This window comes from Somniosus microcephalus, chromosome 12 (assembly GCF_052327205.1).
Source record: "Somniosus microcephalus isolate GS21.2 chromosome 12, FLI_Smic_1.0, whole genome shotgun sequence".
NCBI lineage: Eukaryota > Metazoa > Chordata > Chondrichthyes > Squaliformes > Somniosidae > Somniosus > Somniosus microcephalus.
In genome coordinates this window covers 32,987,725-33,006,336 of record NC_140998.1, presented here as the reverse complement: position 1 = coordinate 33,006,336, position 18,612 = coordinate 32,987,725, and the positions used below count along the sequence as shown (strand labels likewise).

General features: G+C 47.1%; 1 protein-coding gene across 4 annotated transcripts in view; it reads right to left on the bottom strand.

Annotated features, from left to right (window-relative positions):
• Positions 1–18,612, bottom strand: part of ccdc85ca (coiled-coil domain containing 85C, a) — a 239,512-nt gene that overhangs the window by 59,626 nt on the left and 161,274 nt on the right. For 3 of the 4 annotated variants that reach the window (XM_086002734.1, XM_086002733.1, XM_086002732.1), the window contains exons 3-4: positions 7,055–7,093; positions 3,950–4,027 (exon numbers count right to left, since the gene is read on the bottom strand). The exons of the other annotated variant lie outside the window; for it this stretch is intronic. In XM_086002734.1, the coding sequence (XP_085858860.1) occupies positions 3,950–4,027; positions 7,055–7,093 (117 nt within the window). The remainder of the gene's footprint in view (positions 1–3,949; positions 4,028–7,054; positions 7,094–18,612) is intronic. 4 annotated transcript variants of the gene reach the window in all.

The following is an 18,612-nucleotide window of genomic DNA, read 5'->3' as shown; positions in this document are numbered from 1 at the left end:
TGCGCAAATTGGTTGTCACATTTCCTACATTGCAACAGTGACTGCACTTCAAAAGTACTTCATTGGTTGTAAAGTGCTTCGGGGTGTCCTGAGGTCATGAAAGGTTCGGTATAAGTGCAAGCCTTTCTTTGTCTTTCTCAGCTGACTTGCGATGCAGTGCATTGCTAGGCCCGAGGATGTTTGGGGCCAGTATCTCTAACCTTTCCCAGAAGAAGTGATATTTAGTTTGCAAGGCGGAAGTACAGCTGGTTTCAAAATGCCAAAAAAAACACAAAATAAATGATCAAAAATCAAAACTTGCTGGGGGCCATGCCCTCAGATCCCTCTCGAAAATAAATCTCGTACCTACAGTGCCCTCCTCGGTCATTTCTAAGTTCGCTGCTGCTGCAAGCTGCACTTTTATGTTCTTTAGGATTTTCCCCCTACAATAAAAGTGGTCAAATTTTGGGTATACCTGCAGCTTAAGTTATCACCTGCCTACATGCAACCTCTCATCTTCACGTGTCGCAAGGCCTACATGGCTGTGGATGCTGGGTCAATTGGAATTTTCAAGATGGAGATTGATAGAATTTTGGTTGGCTAAGGTTATCAAGGGTAAATGGACCGGAGGGACAGATCAGCCATGATCTAGTTGAATGGCAGAAACAGGCTTGAGGGGCTGAATGGCCTACTCCTGTTCCTATTCAGGGCTATTTTTCCAACTGTAAGCTTTTCTGGGGCAGTGTCAGCTTTCAATTTTTTTAATTCGTTTATGAGATGTGGGCGTCGCTGGCAAGACCGGCATTTATTGCCCATCCCTAATTGCCCTCGAGAAGGTGGTGGTGAGCCGCCTTCTTGAACCGCTGCAGTCCGTGTGGTGAAGATACTCCCACAGTGCCGTTAGGTAGGGAGTACCAGGAGTTTGACCCAGCGACGACTCAAGCCTGTTTCCGCCATTCAGCTAGATCATGGTTGATCTGTCCCTCTGGTCCATTTACCCTTGATACCCTTAGCCAAACAAAAATCTATCAATCTCCATCTTGAAAATTCCAATTGACCCAGCATCTACAGCCATGTAGGCCTTGCGACACGCGAAGATGAGAGGTTGCATGTAGGCAGGTGATAACTTAAGCTGCAGGAATACCATGAAGCTGTTGTCTCATTTTTGTTAGTTTTCTAGGCCAAATGTGAGATGATTTCCTCAGTCAGCCACTGTTGGAAAAAATGGCGGTTCCCACCTACACTCCCTTGCGTAACAACCGTCTCATTTCACACATACCCACAGGGAGAAGCACTGAGCGGTGACTGGACCCTTCCTTATGTTGGGGGGGGGGGTGGGGGGAGGGCAGGAATTAAATTATTTTAGTTTTTTAATAAAAATCAGTGGGTGAGTCAACTTGTCATATGCTTCTTTGCAGCCAGTTTAAGGGGAATGGGAGCAGGTCACCTGCCCAGCCTCTCAGTCAGATGATTTTGTCCATATGAGGGAAGGGGGTAAGGGAGAGAAAAGGAGCAAATAGGAGGAACTGGCTGCTCAGTATTCTAGATCAGACGGAGTCTCTACAAATAATGCAGGAGATACAGGGAGCTTCATTGGAGGAAATGTAGCCGGTTTGGCGCTTTCAGTTGACATAGCGTGTAATAAAATGCATCATCTTGTATTAAGAGAGGCAACATCAAAAAACAGCAAGCGAACAGAAGAGAAAGTTACAGCACAGCCTGCCAAGAATGCACAGCCACTAAAGCTACCACAGTGCTCCTCTTGGCAGAGCGCTCTGCAAATTCCTTTACATTGGGAACATTCTGACGCTCCTTCTGATCCCAGGTTCCTGATTGCCGTTGCATTTTGTACTGTTTGTCCAGCATGTTACTGCATGGACTCCCAACCTGTGCGTTATGCGAACAGCAGGCTCTAGTGCACATTACTACATGGACTGCCATCCTGTGCGTTATGCGAACAGCAGGCTCTAGTGCACATTACTACATGGACTGCCATCCTGTGCGTTATGGGAACAGCAGGCTCTAGTGCACATTACTGCATGGACTCCCAACCTGTGCGTTATGCGAACAGCAGGCTCTAGTGCACATTACTGCATGGACTGCCATCCTGTGTGTTATGGGAACAGCAGGCTCTAGTGCACATTACTACATGGACTGCCATCCTGTGTGTTATGGGAACAGCAGGCTCTAGTGCACATTACTACATGGACTGCCATCCTGTGTGTTATGCGAACAGCAGGCTCCAGAGCACATTACTACATGGACTGCCATCCTGTGTGTTATGGGAACAGCAGGCTCCAGAGCACATTACTACATGGACTGCCATCCTGTGTGTTATGGGAACAGCAGGCTCCAGAGCACATTACTGCATGGACTGCCATCCTGTGTGTTATGGGAACAGCAGGCTCTAGTGCACATTACTGCATGGACTCCCAACCTGTGCGTTATGCGAACAGCAGGCTCTAGTGCACATTACTGCATGGACTGCCATCCTGTGTGTTATGGGAACAGCAGGCTCTAGTGCACATTACTACATGGACTGCCATCCTGTGCGTTATGCGAACAGCAGGCTCCAGAGCACATTACTACATGGACTGCCATCCTGTGTGTTATGGGAACAGCAGGCTCTAGTGCACATTACTGCATGGACTGCCATCCTGTGCGTTATGCGAACAGCAGGCTCTAGTGCACATTACTGCATGGACTCCCAACCTGTGTGTTATGGGAACAGCAGGCTCTAGTGCACATTACTGCATGGACTGCCATCCTGTGTGTTATGCGAACAGCAGGCTCCAGAGCACATTACTACATGGACTGCCATCCTGTGCATTATGGGAACAGCAGGCTCTAGTGCACATTACTGCATGGACTGCCATCCTGTGCATTATGGGAACAGCAGGCTCCAGTGCACATTACTGCATGGACTGCCATCCTGTGCATTATGGGAACAGCAGGCTCCAGTGCACATTACTACATGGACTCCCAACCTGTGCGTTATGGGAACAGCAGGCTCCAGAGCACGTTACTACATGGACTGCCATCCTGTGTGTTATGGGAACAGCAGGCTCTAGTGCACATTACTACATGGACTGCCATCCTGTGTGTTATGCGAACAGCAGGCTCTAGTGCACATTACTACATGGACTGCCATCCTGTGTGTTATGGGAACAGCAGGCTCTAGTGCACATTACTACATGGACTGCCATCCTGTGTGTTATGCGAACAGCAGGCTCTAGTGCACATTACTACATGGACTGCCATCCTGTGTGTTATGGGAACAGCAGGCTCTAGTGCACATTACTACATGGACTGCCATCCTGTGCGTTATGGGAACAGCAGGCTCCAGAGCACGTTACTACATGGACTGCCATCCTGTGCGTTATGGGAACAGCAGGCTCCAGAGCACGTTACTACATGGACTGCCATCCTGTGTGTTATGGGAACAGCAGGCTCTAGTGCACATTACTACATGGACTGCCATCCTGTGCGTTATGGGAACAGCAGGCTCCAGAGCACGTTACTACATGGACTGCCATCCTGTGTGTTATGGGAGCAGCAGGCTCCAGAGCACGTTAACACACAGGATGGCAGTCCATGCAGTATGTGTACAGCTGCCCCCAGTCTGCCAACTGCTGCACTGAAACTCCATACTGATGAAAGGTCATCAACCTGAAACATTAACTCTGTTTCTGTCTCCACGGATGCTGCCTGACCTGCTGAGTATTACCAGCACTTTCTGTTTTCATTTCAGATTTCCAGCGTCCGCAGTATTTTGCTTTCGTATTACCCATCCGGGGATTTGGCTTGTAGGATTATCTGGAGTAGGGAATCCCATCTCCCAGTAACAGGTCTACCCACCACCTATGCCGCCCCCTCCCCCCACCACCCCACCCCCACAGCTTCCACAAGTGAGTCAGGCTGGCTGGTCAGTCATCAACAGCGCCAATCACCCAACACTAAAACGCCTCACCTTGATCACATATGAAGGTCTGACAGATCTCCCCGAGCTTAAACTGGAAAGGCACGAGCTGTGCTCTGGAGAACAGTCCTTAAAAGAAATCGGGAAAAGTTAAAAGTGAAAGCTAGAGAACTTGTGAAGCAATGTGACAGACAAAGTGATCATCAAAAGTTAAAAGAGTAATGGGAAATAGCCAAAGACATTTAAGAGAGAGAGACTGGAGAAGGTAACAGCAAACAGCAGATTGGCTTATACGCTGATAATTCTTTATAAGGGGTTCAAATTTGTTTGAATTTCATAATTCAGAGTTTCCCCCTTGCTGTATATAGTTCTCCATGTACCACATCCTGCCCACTACAGCGGTGTCAGATACAACCAACCTCACCCTTCACACCTCTACCAACCTAATAATTTTGTTTTGATGGGGAGAGGTGCACGAGAACAGCTAACACGTCCGACCTCACAAATAACTACATGAAAATGAGCTAATAACGGCCCTTATCCATTGCTGGCCTATTTTTTTGTTGTTCACTGTTTCAGCCCATTCTCGCCTCCTGTGAAGGTGCTGACTCTTGCTGTGGTACACGGTGCTGTCAACCTTTAGCTCAGTCCACACTGGTCTGGGGCTTAGGATGATTGACAGTAACTGTCGTTAGTTAGGAAACAAGTGCCCATTTGATTGACAGCACAGGTTGATGCTTCTGCCCAAACAGTGATGTCTGGAGCTGTGTTTCCCAGTGCAAGATTATATTTCTGCTCCTGCTGCTCAATATTTGGCAGCGTAACCTTGGCTGCCTCCCAGATCTGTCAGGAAAGATTGAACAGGCCGGGGCTCTTTTCTCGAGACAAGAGAAGGCTGAGGGGTGACCTGATAGAGGTCTTTAAGATAATGAAAGGGTTTGATAGGGCAGACATAGGGAAAATATTCCACTTGTGCAGGAGACCAAAACTAGAGGCCATAAATACAAGATAGTCACTAATAAATACAATAGAGAATTAAGGAGGAACTTCTTTACCCAAAGAGTGGTAAGAATACGGAACTCGCTACCACAGGGAGTAGTTGAGACAAATAGCATAGACGCATTTAAGGGGAAGCAAGATAAGCACATGAGGGGGAAAGTATGTTGATAGGGTGAGCTGAAGAGGAGTGGGAGGAGGCTCATGCCGGCATTAACCAGTTGGGTCGAATGGCCTGTTTCTGTGCTGTAAATTCTATGTAATTCTATCTGAAAATTCTTTTTTAAGTTCTTTTGTACATGTGAAAGGCCATTCTGACACAGGAGAGAGCAGTTTATTTTGTCCTTGAACACTTCTCCACACTACTGAAAATCATAGAATCATACAGCACAGATGGGGACCATTCGGCCCATCGTGCCTGTGCCGGCTCTTTGAAAGAGTTCTCCAATTAGTCCCACTCCCCTGCTCTTTCCCCATAGCCCTGCAAATTTTTTTCCCTTCCAAGTCTAAATCCAATTCCCTTTTGAAAACTATTCAATCTGCTTCCACCGCCCTTTCAGGCAGTGTGTTCTTGGACTAAAACACTTGAACAAAGGAGTTCCACGCTAATCCGACTGAACAAGCTGCGTGTGGTAATAAAGAGCTTTGGAAGTGCTGGTTGACAATTACCCTGGAGCTACCAAACCTTGTCCTTCTCCCACAAAAACAGGACTTTCACTGCCCCAGTTTTAAAACGAGCCAATTGCAAGACAGTCTACCCTGAATCCGGACTGTCTAGTTGAAAATCAGACTTATAGCCACCGTATAGGCTTCACGGATACCCAGATGTGCTCCAGTACTTCACGCTAATGACCATTCTTCAAGTGTGAGTCCTGATAGCAGGCTATTCGTCATGTGGGGCGTCACACCCAATCCTGTCCTCCTCCCCCCCCCTCTGCCCCCCCACCCCCCCCACGGTGTGTACAGTTGCGCACTTTCTAGTAGGGGCCCCGGAAAACACTCAGGCGCGGCATCATCTGCTCGTCCTTCCTTCCCTAGTTCAGGGGCACCGAGGCTAACTGTGGCTGAGATCAGTCACATCAGATAAAGGATCAAACCTGCGGCCCTCCTGGTTTATATGACTCAGTGCCGCAACACGGAGCCACCACAGGCCGGTTCCTCGCGCACGTCCTGACATCTCAGAGTCAGTCGCCTGTGAACTATACATCACCTGCTTCCCAGGATATTCAACACAGGACCACACGTTTTCCTGATGCTGCGCAAACGAGGAATATAACTGGATTGTTCAGTCGGCGGCCCCTTGGATTAACATCCACTTGGGCCGCAACACATTTTTTTGGGGGCCGCGAACAAATGAAGTATATTTGTAACCGACGTGCACGGTTAACAAGAATCAGCATTCATTAAAAGAAAACCATCAATAAGCAGGCAACTGGCAAGCAGTCCTGCCACTTAACTGAGTGACCCTTAGCCCCTGCTGCATTCGGATAACTTGCTAATTATTTACCATGGGTAGCCTGCATGGAAATGAAATGAGAAAAAAATATACACACAGACACTGTAAGAAACAAGCAGATATTACACTGCAAAAGCAATAATACTGAAATCCTGGAATGCCCCTTCTGTGACCAACATTACACACGGGCTTACATCAAAGGGCTTTTAACATTTCAGCCAACGACGATTAGCGTTGTATAGATGGGAATAAATAGCGCGGAATAATAAACCAGGTGCTATTGAATAAATATGATGCATTTTGCAGGGGGGGAAAAGAGAGGAGACATGTACAGAACGAGAGAAGCAGCATTCCATTCTGGAGTGAAAACAGAAAATGCTGGAAACACTCAGCCGGTCGGGCAGCATCTGTGGAGAGAGAAACAGAGTTAACGGTTCAGGTCGGTGACCATTCGTCAGAACTGGAAGACGTTTAACAGAGGTGCGACTACTGAGCGTTTCCAGCGTTTGCTGTTTTTATTTCAGATTTCCAGTATTTTGCTTTTGTTTCAGTTCTGGAGGTTCCTCTGGGGTTGCAGATCCCTTGCAGAGAATTGTGTAAAAAAAAAAATAGCAAAAGATGAAAGTGCCACCACATCAAATACCATTACCCAACCACCACCACCACAAACATGCCTCCCAGAAAGCCCTGGGCCATGGATGTACCTGTGTGAAATTTCTTGGCGAATTATTCCGTCCTGTGAGCTAAGGAGGGAATAAGAGAAATTGTTTGGTCCTGTTATAGGGAAACAATCATCCTTACCTTCAAATGAGAGACTGCAAGCCTTGAAACCAATGGCCCAAAGATCTGCGGCCCTCTGGGTATATTCCTGCCATAATGTTGGCAGCAGTGAGCTGGAAGGGCCGGAATCTATGTGGGGTCCTGGATGCACCGGGCTCCAGCGTTGAGCAGCAGGTTCTGGGATGGGATGGGCTTGTAAGGGAGGAGCCTCTTCCCGCCCCAAACAAGGTCATTAGCATGTTGGGGGAAAAGGGTGTGTAGAGACTCCCTGTGTTGGGAGTTGCTGTTTCCCCGACCCTCACTGGGACCAAGCGTAGGGCCCACAGAGGTATGCCTGGTTTGATCAGGCACACCACGGCAACCAGGGGAGGCCCTGGACCCCCAAAGAGAAACACCATTATTTTGTTAAAATAAATTTAAATACAAAGGTGGGTTGCTGGTCGTAGTTTCTGTTTTCCGGGCTGGAACCTTCCCTTGACTCCAGAAAGTCCACCAGGATCCGCGGCAGAGGGTCCTGGAGGGCACATCTTGGCCCTTATGTCCGGCTGGATCACCAGGCAGATTTTCAGGGCCCATTTTTATGTACTCGTATTAAAAGTTCCACAGAAACCAACGGTCTTTATCAGGCCATATAAACATACACACACACACACACACAGAAACACACGCGCGCACACACACATTCTTCATTCTATCTGAAGGTGATGGCTGATTATTGTCAGAAGTCTTTGCAAATGGATGCCCATTTCCTTAAAGAGAAAGACAAAAGTTGTATTCCCTTTAAAACCCAGAATTTTCCTGGTCCTTTTAAGGTAATTGGCGTGACACTCAGAGACGAGATGAGCTGAATTTTTTTTTACACAGCCAGTTGTTATGATCTGGAATGCGCTGCCTGAAAGAATGGCAGAAGCAGATTCAATAGTAACTTTCCAGTATTTATCCCTCAAACAACATCACTAAAACACATTAGGGTTAGAAACATAGGCCTAGAAATTCAGTGCCCTTAGCACCGATTTTGCGGCGCTAGAGGGCCTAGCGCTGCAATTGGCGCCGGTTCCTAAATTGCCTGGGGCCCTTCCGCGGCGGTAGACCGGTAGCGCTGCGCCGGCACCGATGACGTCATCGGTGTGCGCAGCGTCCCGGTTGCCGTGGTAACCCGGCCCCAAGCCGAAATTCAGTTGCGGCCGCCTCGCCAGTGGCAGCCGCAACTAAGACTCCGGCAAACGAGTGTTGCCGGAGTCTGCGCCGGCGCTTTAAGGAGGCGCGGCGGCCGGCCGCTTTCCCGCCGGCCGCCTGCCCGCAGCTCCCTCCCCGGACTTCTCCCCCCACCCCGGAACAGATGCAAGCCCGGCACTTGTCCGAGGTGCCAGGCTCATTTTTGAAGAGATTTGCGCGGGCCGCGGCCGGGTGCAGGCAGCTCCTCCTTAACGGAAGGAGGAGGCCTGCACTTCCCGAGCCTGCCGCAGCGCAGCGGGCGCCGCAGCGCCGGAATAGCGCCGCAATGCGGCGCGTTGCGCCAGTTTTCAGGCGCTAAAACCCTTCAGTAGCGCCGGCAGTCGTTTGGGCGCGGCGCTACTGAATTTTTGGCACGCGCAAAGGGACTTAGCGCCGGCGCTAACTTCCGGCGCTAAAGCCCTGGCGCAGCGCAAACTCAATTTCTAGGCCATAGAAATATAGAAAAATAGGAGCAGGAGTCGGCCATTCGGCCCTTCGAGCCTGCTCCGCCATTCAATATGATCATGGCTGATCCTCTATCTCAATACCATATTCCCGCTCTCTTCCCATACCCCTTGATGCCTTTTGTGTCTAGAAATCTATCTCCTTCTTAAATATATTCAGTGACTTGGCCTCCACAGCCTTCTGTGGTAGAGAATTCCACAGGTTCACCACCCTCTGAGTGAAGAAATTTCTCCTCATCTCAGTCCTAAATGTCCTACCCCATATCCTGAGACTGTGACCCCTCGTTCTAGAACCCCCAGCCAGGGGAAACATCCTCCCTGCATCCAGTCTATCTAGCCCTGTCAGAATTTTATATGTTTCAATGAGATCCCCTCTCATTCTTCTAAACTCTAGTGAATACAGGCCTAGTCTACTCAATCTCTCCTCATACGACAGTCCTGCCATCCCAGGAATCAGGCTGGTGAACCTTCGCTGTACTCCCTCTATGGCAAGTATATCCTTTCTTAGGTAAGGAGACCAAAACTGCACACAGTACTCCAGGTGTGGTCTCACCAAGGCCCTGTATAACTGCCGTAAGACATCCTTGCTCCTGTACTCAAATCCTCTTGCAATGAAGGCCAACATACCATTTGCCTTCCTAACTGCTTGCTGCACCTGCATGTTTGCTTTCAGTGATTGGTGTACAAGGACACCCAGGTCCCTTTGTACATCAACATTTCCCAATCTATCACCATTTAAATAATACTCTACCTTTCTGTTTTTCCTACCGAAGTGGATAACTTCACATTTATCCAAGTTATACTGCATCTGCCATGTATTTGCCCACTCACTCAACTTGTCTAAATCACCTTGAAGCCTCTTTGCATCCTCCTCACAACTCACAATCCCACCTAGTTTTGTGTCGTCAGCAAACTTGGAAATATTACATTTGGTTCCCTCATCCAAATCATTAATATATATTGTGAATAGCTGGGGCCCAAGCACTGATCCCTGCGGTACCCCACTAGTCACCGCCTGCCACCCCGAAAAAGACACATTTATTCCTACTCTCTGTTTTCTGTCCGTTAACCAATTTTCAATCCATGCCAGTATATTACCCCCAATCCCATGTGATTTAATTTTGCACACTAATCTCTTATGGTGGACTTTATCAAAGGCCTTCTGAAAATCCAAATACACCACATCCACTGGTTCTCCCTTATCTATTCTACCAGTTACATCCTCAAAAAACTCCAGTAGGTTTGTCAAACACGATTTCCCTTTCATAAATCCATGTTGACTTTGTCTAATCCCGTTGATATTTTCTAAGTGTCCTGTTATCACATCCTTTTAATAGACTCTAGCATTTTCCCTACTACTGATGTTAGGCTAACCGGTCTGTAGTTCCCTGTTTTCTCCCTCCCTCCTTTTTTAAATAGTGGGGTTACATTTGCCACCCTCCAATCTGCAGGAACTGTTCCATAATCTATAGAATTTTGGAAGATGACAACCAATGCATCCACTATTTCCATGGCTACTTGTTTTAGTACTCTGGGATGCAGATTATCAGGCCCTGGGGATTTATTGGCTTTCAGTCCCATTAATTTCTCCAGCACTATTTTTTTACTAATACTAATTTCCTTTAATTCCTCCTTCTCACTAGACCCTTGGTTCCCTAGCATTTCTGGGAAATTATTTGTGTCCTCTTCACATTGCTTTTTGTGGGAGCTTGCTGTGCGCAAATTGGCTGCCGCATTTCCTACATTACAACAGTGACTTCCCTTCCAAAGTACTTCATTGGCTGTAAAGCGCCATGAGACGACCTGAGGTCATGAAAGGCACTATATAAATGCAAGGCTTTCTTCACTGGGCCATGCTTCTGTGCTTTTTTTTTGCTATTTCACTATAAATAATGTCAAATCAAAGTATTATAGAAACATCAGGACAGACTTTAAGATGGGCACAGAAGCACGTGTGTGGGTCCTGGTTGAATCATTGCTGGCTTCTAACCCATTCCACCTGAGGACAACACTTAGTCTTAACTCCCTGGGTGGGGGTAATTTTAACTTGCATCTTCGGCCGTAAAACAGGTGGCAGCAAATCAGCAGCCCGCTCTACACCTTGCCCGGTTTTTATATCCGCTGGCACCATCACACGATTTTATCCTGGTGATAAAAGTTAAAATTATCCCCACCCCCTGCTGTGTGCAGTGTCACACGAGATCGACTGGTGTAGATGTGAAACACATGACTTAAAGGAGAGGTGTCATAAGAACATAAGAAGTAAGAGCAGAAGTAGGCCATACGGCCCCTCGAGCCTGCTCCGCCATTCAATAAGATCATGGCTGATCATCGACCTCAACGCCACTTTCCCGCCCGATCTCCATATCCCTTGATTCCCCTAAAGTCCAAAAATCTATCGATTTCAGCCTTGAATATACTCAACGACTCAGCATGCACAGCCCTCTGGGGCAGAGAATTGCAAAGATTCACAACCCTCTGAGTGAAGAAATTCCTCCTCATCTCGGTCTTAAATGGCTTACCCCTTATCATGAGACTATGCCCCCCCCAGTTCTAGACACTCCAGCCAGGGGAAACAACCTCCCAGCATCTACCCTGTCAATCCCCTTCAGAATCTTGTAAGTTTCAATGTCACGATATTGTGATTTCAGAGGAAGCCTTAGTTCTACTCTGAAAGCTCCAGGCTGCAACTTTGGTGACTGGGGAACGTTAACTGAGGCAGATCCTCGACATGCTTCACCCAGAACTCTTGCAATGCAGTTTGCCTCATTTTTATTCAATCTATGTAAAACTATTAAATCTCCCATATTTATGCAAAGAAAATGGTGGACCGCCTTTTACACTTGTGCACTCGCCAGCGGACGATTTTGCCCCCATTCATTTTAATGTGCAGGACAATCGCGTGCTGCAGAGTACAAAGGTGGAATGTTAGTTGTAACAGGCTGAGAGAGGTTAGAGCGCCTACTCTGGAGCAAGTAAGAATAACAGGCATTGCCATTACTGTGTCACCCATTGATTTCAGTGCCCTGGGGGAGCATGAGAGCGTTACCGAGAGGATTCTAATATATTATATAAACAGAATTGTTGGCGTATTATGTGATTAGCAATTGTTCTAAAAGGTTTTGCAAGATCATTTGCTTACTGACAATCCCCACAGCTCATCATGTGTCAAGGACTAAATAATTCTTTTAAACGTTTAAGGTCTCCAGTAACATTTATAGAATTCATAGGATTATACGGCACAGGAGGAGGCCGTTCGAGCCATTGTGCCTGCTCTTTGAAAGAGCTCTCCAATTAGTCCCACTCCCCCTGCCCTTTCCCCATAGTCCTGAAAATCTTTCTCCTTTTCAAGTATATATCCAATTCCCTTTTGAAAGTTATTGAATCTGCTTCCACCGCCCTTTCAGGCAGTGCGTTCCAGATCACGCAGCATAAAAAAAAAAAATTCTCCTCCTCTTGTCTCTGGTTCTTTTGCCAGATCTGATTTTTCAATCACGAAGGGTGAAAAAACATGAACTTTTTTAAAAAAACTGGCTCTGGTTCTTGTGGTTGAAATCTTCTTCTCCTCAGTCCACAGTGCAACCCTCCTCCACGGGAAGTGACATCGGACTTTGGGAGGTCGCCAATAAAGCCTCACTGCTGAATCTGGTTATCCCCTCGCAAACAAAAAAGCCATTCACTCCATTGGAAGCTTTTTCTTCTTCCAAAAAAAAAGTTTAAAAAAAAGACGTCCATTGTTCGCGGCAACATTACAATATTGGCACATTCATCGTCGTCTCAGCGTTGAGGTGTCTAAATATTTGCCTGCAATTAACGTCAGCCTTTCTAAAATCAAAATGAAGGATTGATGTATCCTTAAATTAGAAACTAAACTGTCTGTGTTTATGAATGAAAAAAAAAACCCTCCTCTTTCCAGTGAGCAAGTTCTCTCCTCCTGATGGGAGGTGACAGCTCATGTCCTGAATATTATTAAATACACAATGAAAGAACTGTTCCTGGTGGCACTGATTAGGCTGCGGCACTGAACTTGGTTTAAAAGAGTATTGTTCAATTCCTGGTGACATTGCGGTCAGGCACTACGATAATTAAAGACCAGACGAGTACAGTCAGACAATGGGCGTATATACAATGGGGACTTTCATCAGTTAACAGTTCGCTGAAAAGTAATTTTTTTTTTCCGCTGCTTATGATGAGCCTGCTGGGTAACACCCCTTACTGATAAAGTAGCATTGTTTTAATAAAAGGAACTGCCCTTCTGTGAAAGGAGGCTGTCCAGGTAGGCTTTTGTACTTAACCTCCTATCAAACAGCACTTTTAAAAATGCCTGCTTTGTTACTTTAAGGACAAAGAGTCAAAGTGGAATTGGCTGGAACCTGATCCAGAAGTTCTGAATGCTGAGCAGTTTCGGAGCGCCTTAGAGCGCTGTCATGGCAACAGCTTAGACCGGTCCAAAAGAGAATGCAGAACTGTCAACATCCAACTTGTGAGATTTACTTGTGAGATATTCAGTCACAAGCCATGTACCAGAGGCATTGCCTTGCACCTTAAACATAAGCACGGTTAAAAAAAAAAGCAAGCTACATGCGGCATTGATGTGTAATCCTTCCCTCTCGCCCTCTTTGTTCTGTTTTTCTTGTTTTCTCACGCTCTCTTCATACCCTACCTAGCTCTGGAATTTCTAAGTGTTTTCTCTTGTAACTGTCGGGCCAGGCCTGTGCTGGTATCCATACAAGGAGCAGAAACCTCAATTCAAAACTATTAAGCCCCATCAAGAACATTCACTACTGCTAGGAATGCTGGGATAGCCCCAACTCCATAGCTTCCTCTTGTTTTCTCTTGCTGTACTACAACAACAACAACTTACATTTATATAGCGCCTTTAACGTAGTAAAACATCCCAAGGCGGTTCACAGGAGCGTTATCAAACAAAATTTGACACCGAGCCACATAAAGGAGATAGCATGACAGGTGGCCAAAAGCTTGGTCAAAGAGGTAGGTTTTAACATAGAAACATAGAAGATAGGAGCAGGAGTAGGCCATTCGGCCCTTCGAGCCTGCTCCGCCATTCAATGAGATCATGGCTGATCATCCAAACTCAGTAACCTGTCCCTGCCTTCTCCCCATATCCCTTTAGCCTCAAGAAATATATCCAACTCTTTCTTGAATATATTTAATGAACTGGCCTCCACCGCCCTCTGTCTTAAATGAGGAGAGTGAGGTGGAGAGGTTTAGGGAGGGTCTTCCAGAGCTTAGGGCCCAGGCCATTGAAGGCATGGCTGTCAATGGTGGAGCGGTTAAAATCGGGGATGCACAAAGAGGCCAGAATTGGAAGAACACAGATCTCGGAGGATTGTAGAGCTGGAGGAGGTTACAGAGGCAGGGAGGGGAAGAGGCCGTGGACGAATTTAAAAATAAGGGTGAGCATCTTAAAATCGAGTCACTGCCAGACCGGGAGCCAATGTAGGTCAGGGAGCACAGGGGTGATGGGTAAACGGGACTTGGTGCGAGTTAGGACACGGGCAGCAGAGTTTTGGATGCACTCAATACTGAGTATTACACAGTCCTGGGGTAGGAGGGCAGGAAATTGAAGTCTCACTTGGAAGCGTAGGTGTCATTGTTGGAGGGGTGGGGGAAAGTATGAAGAGAAGAAATGGTTTAATATATATACGCATCTCCTCCCACAACAGGATTCTAGGCTCAACATTAGGGGCACTTCCCCCTACCTTCAAATTTGGAAATGGGCAGTCCGTGATTATTTTCAAAAATTTCAGGACAGCGATCCCAATAATGTTTCTGCTTTAAATCTGAATCACATTGTCCGATGTTCAACAACTGTCCTGGGCGACAGATTTTTCTCTGCAATGTACCAAGTTGTCACAATGACCTCTGGATCACTAACTATTCCAATAGAGACCGGAACAGCTGTAATGAGCAATGAGAGCATCTGGGCCCGACAACAAACGAATGAATCCAACTTGATCCCGCACGAAGCCGCTGACTAAAGGGACCGCCCATGGTCACAGCCAGAAGTGATCGTTACAGGAACTGTTTCACCGCATGTGGCAAACTCATCATTATCCGAAACAAGGAGCAAAGCTCTGAGAGAGGTTTCAAAAGCCGCTTCGCCAGGTTTTACTTCTGAAACTAATGGACTGCGACAGCTGTCTGAAGACCACAGACAGCATGGAATTCTGGGAAAGGGTTACAGAGGTCACGAAACAGCGTTCACAGACTGATTAAGTTGGGATTGGAGTGAAGGAGGTGAGGAGAGGTTACAAAGGAGCTTTACCGTCCCAGACTAATGAGAAGATTACACTGCTGTAGTTTAACTCAACGATTTGATATGTCTCAAATCGTACAGTATTTTTTCAGGAGGTTGTCTGCCTGACGAGAGCACTAGCTGGTTTCTGACCTCGTCTCAGACCTCTGCTGCCATGTATTGTGACAATTTCGCCTATTGCAGAGTCTTGGAGAACAAAAGGTCTCCCAGATGCTGGCCACTGCTGTAAGGGGAGGGAAGGCGGCAATCTCACCCTATGATTAAACACCCTCACATCTACCTTTCGCTTTCCACCTCCATCACCTATGGCCCAGGACTAACCACCCTAATGGCTGGTACGAAGACGGTTACGGTCACGGAAGGAGCGTGAACGCGGCCAGAAATCCTTCCACCACTTCATACAGTTCCCCAAAGGGAACAGTGTGAAGACACGTACGACGACGACCTATGGCCCAGTAAAGAAAAAAATGTATTTGTTCCTGGGATGTGGGCATTTGTTGCCCGTCCCTAATTGCCCTCGAGAAGGTGGTAGTGAGCCGCCTTCTTGAACCGTTGCAGTCCATGTGTGTGACTTGGAGGTGGTGGTGTTCCCATGCGCCTGCTGCCCTTGACCTTCTAGGTGGAAGAGGTCGCGGGTTTGGGAGGTGCTGCCGAAGAAGCCTTGGCGAGTTGCTGCAGTGCATCTTGTAGATGATACACACTGCAGCCACGGTGCGCTGGTGATGGAGGGAGTGAATGTTTAAGGTGGTGGAAGGGGTGCCAATCAAGCGGGCTGCTTTGTCCTGGATGGTGTCGAGCTTCTTGAGTGTTGTTGGAGCTGCACTCATCCAGGCAAGTGAAGAGTATTCCATCACACTCCTGGCTTGTGCCTTGTAGGCCTGGCACAGGGAACCAATTGTGCTCTGAGGAAACCAGAGCAGAACCTCAGTGAGAGAGGGAAATTCAGACAGCAAAGTGCCCCATGGCTCCTCCTTGTACCTACTAGCAGTTAGTCGAAGAGCAGCACTGGGGCAGGTCAGGAAATAAAGACAACTGCCACATTCTATAATTAGTGGCACCGAGAGTCCTGGAGAAGAGAAGTTAAAATATGAAAATAATTTTCAAAAATAATAGTTAAATTAGCACTGGAAATTCACACAGAAATATCAGTATATGGAGTTAGGTCGCATATCAGCCGTGATCTCATTGAATGGCAGAACAGGCTCGAGGGGCCGAATGGCCTCCTCCTGTTCTTCGGTTCCGCGTTCCTATTTTCCTATATTGCTGTTGAACTTGCACAATAAAAGTCAAATGCGTCCTCCGTCAAACACTCACGGACTCCTACAGACCAGGAAGGTCTGAGGGAGCTTGCTGTGCGCAAATTGGCTGCCACGTATCCTACATTACAGCAGTGACGACACTACAAAAGCACTTCATTGGTTGTAAAGCACTTTGGGACGTCCTGAGGTCATGAAAGTCGCTGTATAGAAACATAGAAGATAGGAGCAGGAGTAGGCCATTCGGCCCCTCGAGCCCGCTCCGCCATTTAATGAGATCATGGCTGATCATCCAAATTCAGTACCCTGTCCCTGCTTTCTCCCCATATCCCTTGATCCCTTTAGCCTCAAGAAATATATCGAACTCCTTCTTGAATATATTTAATGAATTGGCCTCAACTGCCCTGTGTGGCAGAGAATTCAACAGGTTCACCACTCTCTGGGTGAAAAAATTCCTCCTCATCTCAGTTCTAAATGGCTTACCCCTTATCCTTAGACTGTGACCCCTGGTTCTGGACTCCCCCCGCCATCGGGAACATCCTTCCTGCATCTATAGTATAAATGTAAGCCTTTCTTTTCTTTCGGGTTCAATCCTTGTTCTGTGCTCAGTCCGCTGATCTTAGCCAGACTGGGGGTGGGATCAGTACAAATGGCCCCGATGTCCCTGGGGTTGGGTGGAGACTGATCCTATCCCTCGTGGGCGATCTGGTGAGCAGCTAGTGATCCAAACATCGCTGTGGCAATTTGGTATATTGCAGTGTTTTATGGAAGCTTCTCGAGGCAAGGACAAGGCGTTGGAACAGTGATTCAGATTTAAAGCGGTGTGGTTATTGGGATCTCTGGCCAGAAAATGCTTTGTCGATGTCAGGTAAGGACAGGATTAGACTGCTCCGCGATAATCTTATGGTTGCAAATCCTGCCAATCTTCACTCTCTAGACTCGCACATCAAGAGAGGCCAGTCAGGCCAGAAGCTAACACCGAAAGTGATGCCGATCATAGTATGGCTCGAGTCACTCACTGCCTTCAGGAAACAAGAGAATAAGAGACTGAAACTGCAAAGCACAGCATCTATATAAAATAAAAATAGGATAAGTGGATGGTTTTAAAAGTAATGGGGGAAAATTGCTGAACCTTCACAGGTTTCCTTCAAACCATCTTCAATTTTAACAGCTGACTAAGTGAAGCTCCAGTGTGTGTTAGCAGCAGCATGCCCTGAGGGTGACTGCAGACAGAGAGTTACAGGTGAGACAGCTGACTGAGATTTGTGAGGGGACTGTTAATGAGGAATCCTTCAAGGAGCGGATTAGTCTCGCAAGGTAAATTCCGTGGACTCAACTTTCCAGTGATAATTATTGTGTTTGACAAGTGCCAAAGAAGCTATCTGGGCCACAGCTTTGAAACTGTTCAAAGACAATAATAATTAAAAATAAAAATACAGTGGACTGAATGGCACCTGTCAGTTGCCATACCCGTCTCTCTCGGCTCAGTGGAATTTGCCGTAGAAAATTTTGCCACTCCTTTCAAAAGGCATATGTTTCATATTGAGAATTTGGATTCAATACTTGGTTTATAAAGGCAAAAATATCGACCAAGTTGCTTGTTTACTGGCTCCAAATCAAAAGGTTGTGGGTTCAAGTCCCACTCCAGAGACTCGAGCATACAAATCTAGGCCGACACTCCAGTGCAGTGCTGAGGGAGCGCTGCACTGCCGGAGGTGCCGTCTTTCAGATGAGACGTTAAACCAAGTCTGCCCTCTTAGGTGGATGTAAACGATTCCACGGCTCTATTCGAAGAAGAGCAGGGGAGTCCTGGCCAACATTTATCACTCAACCAACACATAAAACAGATTTACTGGTCATTATCTCATTGCTGTTTGTGGGAGCTTGCTGTGCGCCAATTGGCTGATGCGTTTCCTACAATACATACGAACATAAGAATTGGAGCAGGAGTCGGCCATTTCGCCCTTCGAACCGTGCTCCGCCATTCAATAAGATCATGGCTGATCATCGGCACTTTCCTGCATTATCCCCATATCCCTTGATTCCCTTAATATTCAAAAATCTATTGATCTCAGTCTTGAATATACTCAATGACAGCCTCCACAGCCCTCTGGGGTAGAGAATTCCAAAGATTCACCACCCTCTGAGTGAAGAAATTTCTCCTCATCTCAGTCCTAAATGGCCGACCCATTATTCTGAGACTGTGACCCCTGGTTCTAGACTCCCCAGCCAGGGGAAACATCCTCCCTGCATCTACCCTGTCAAGC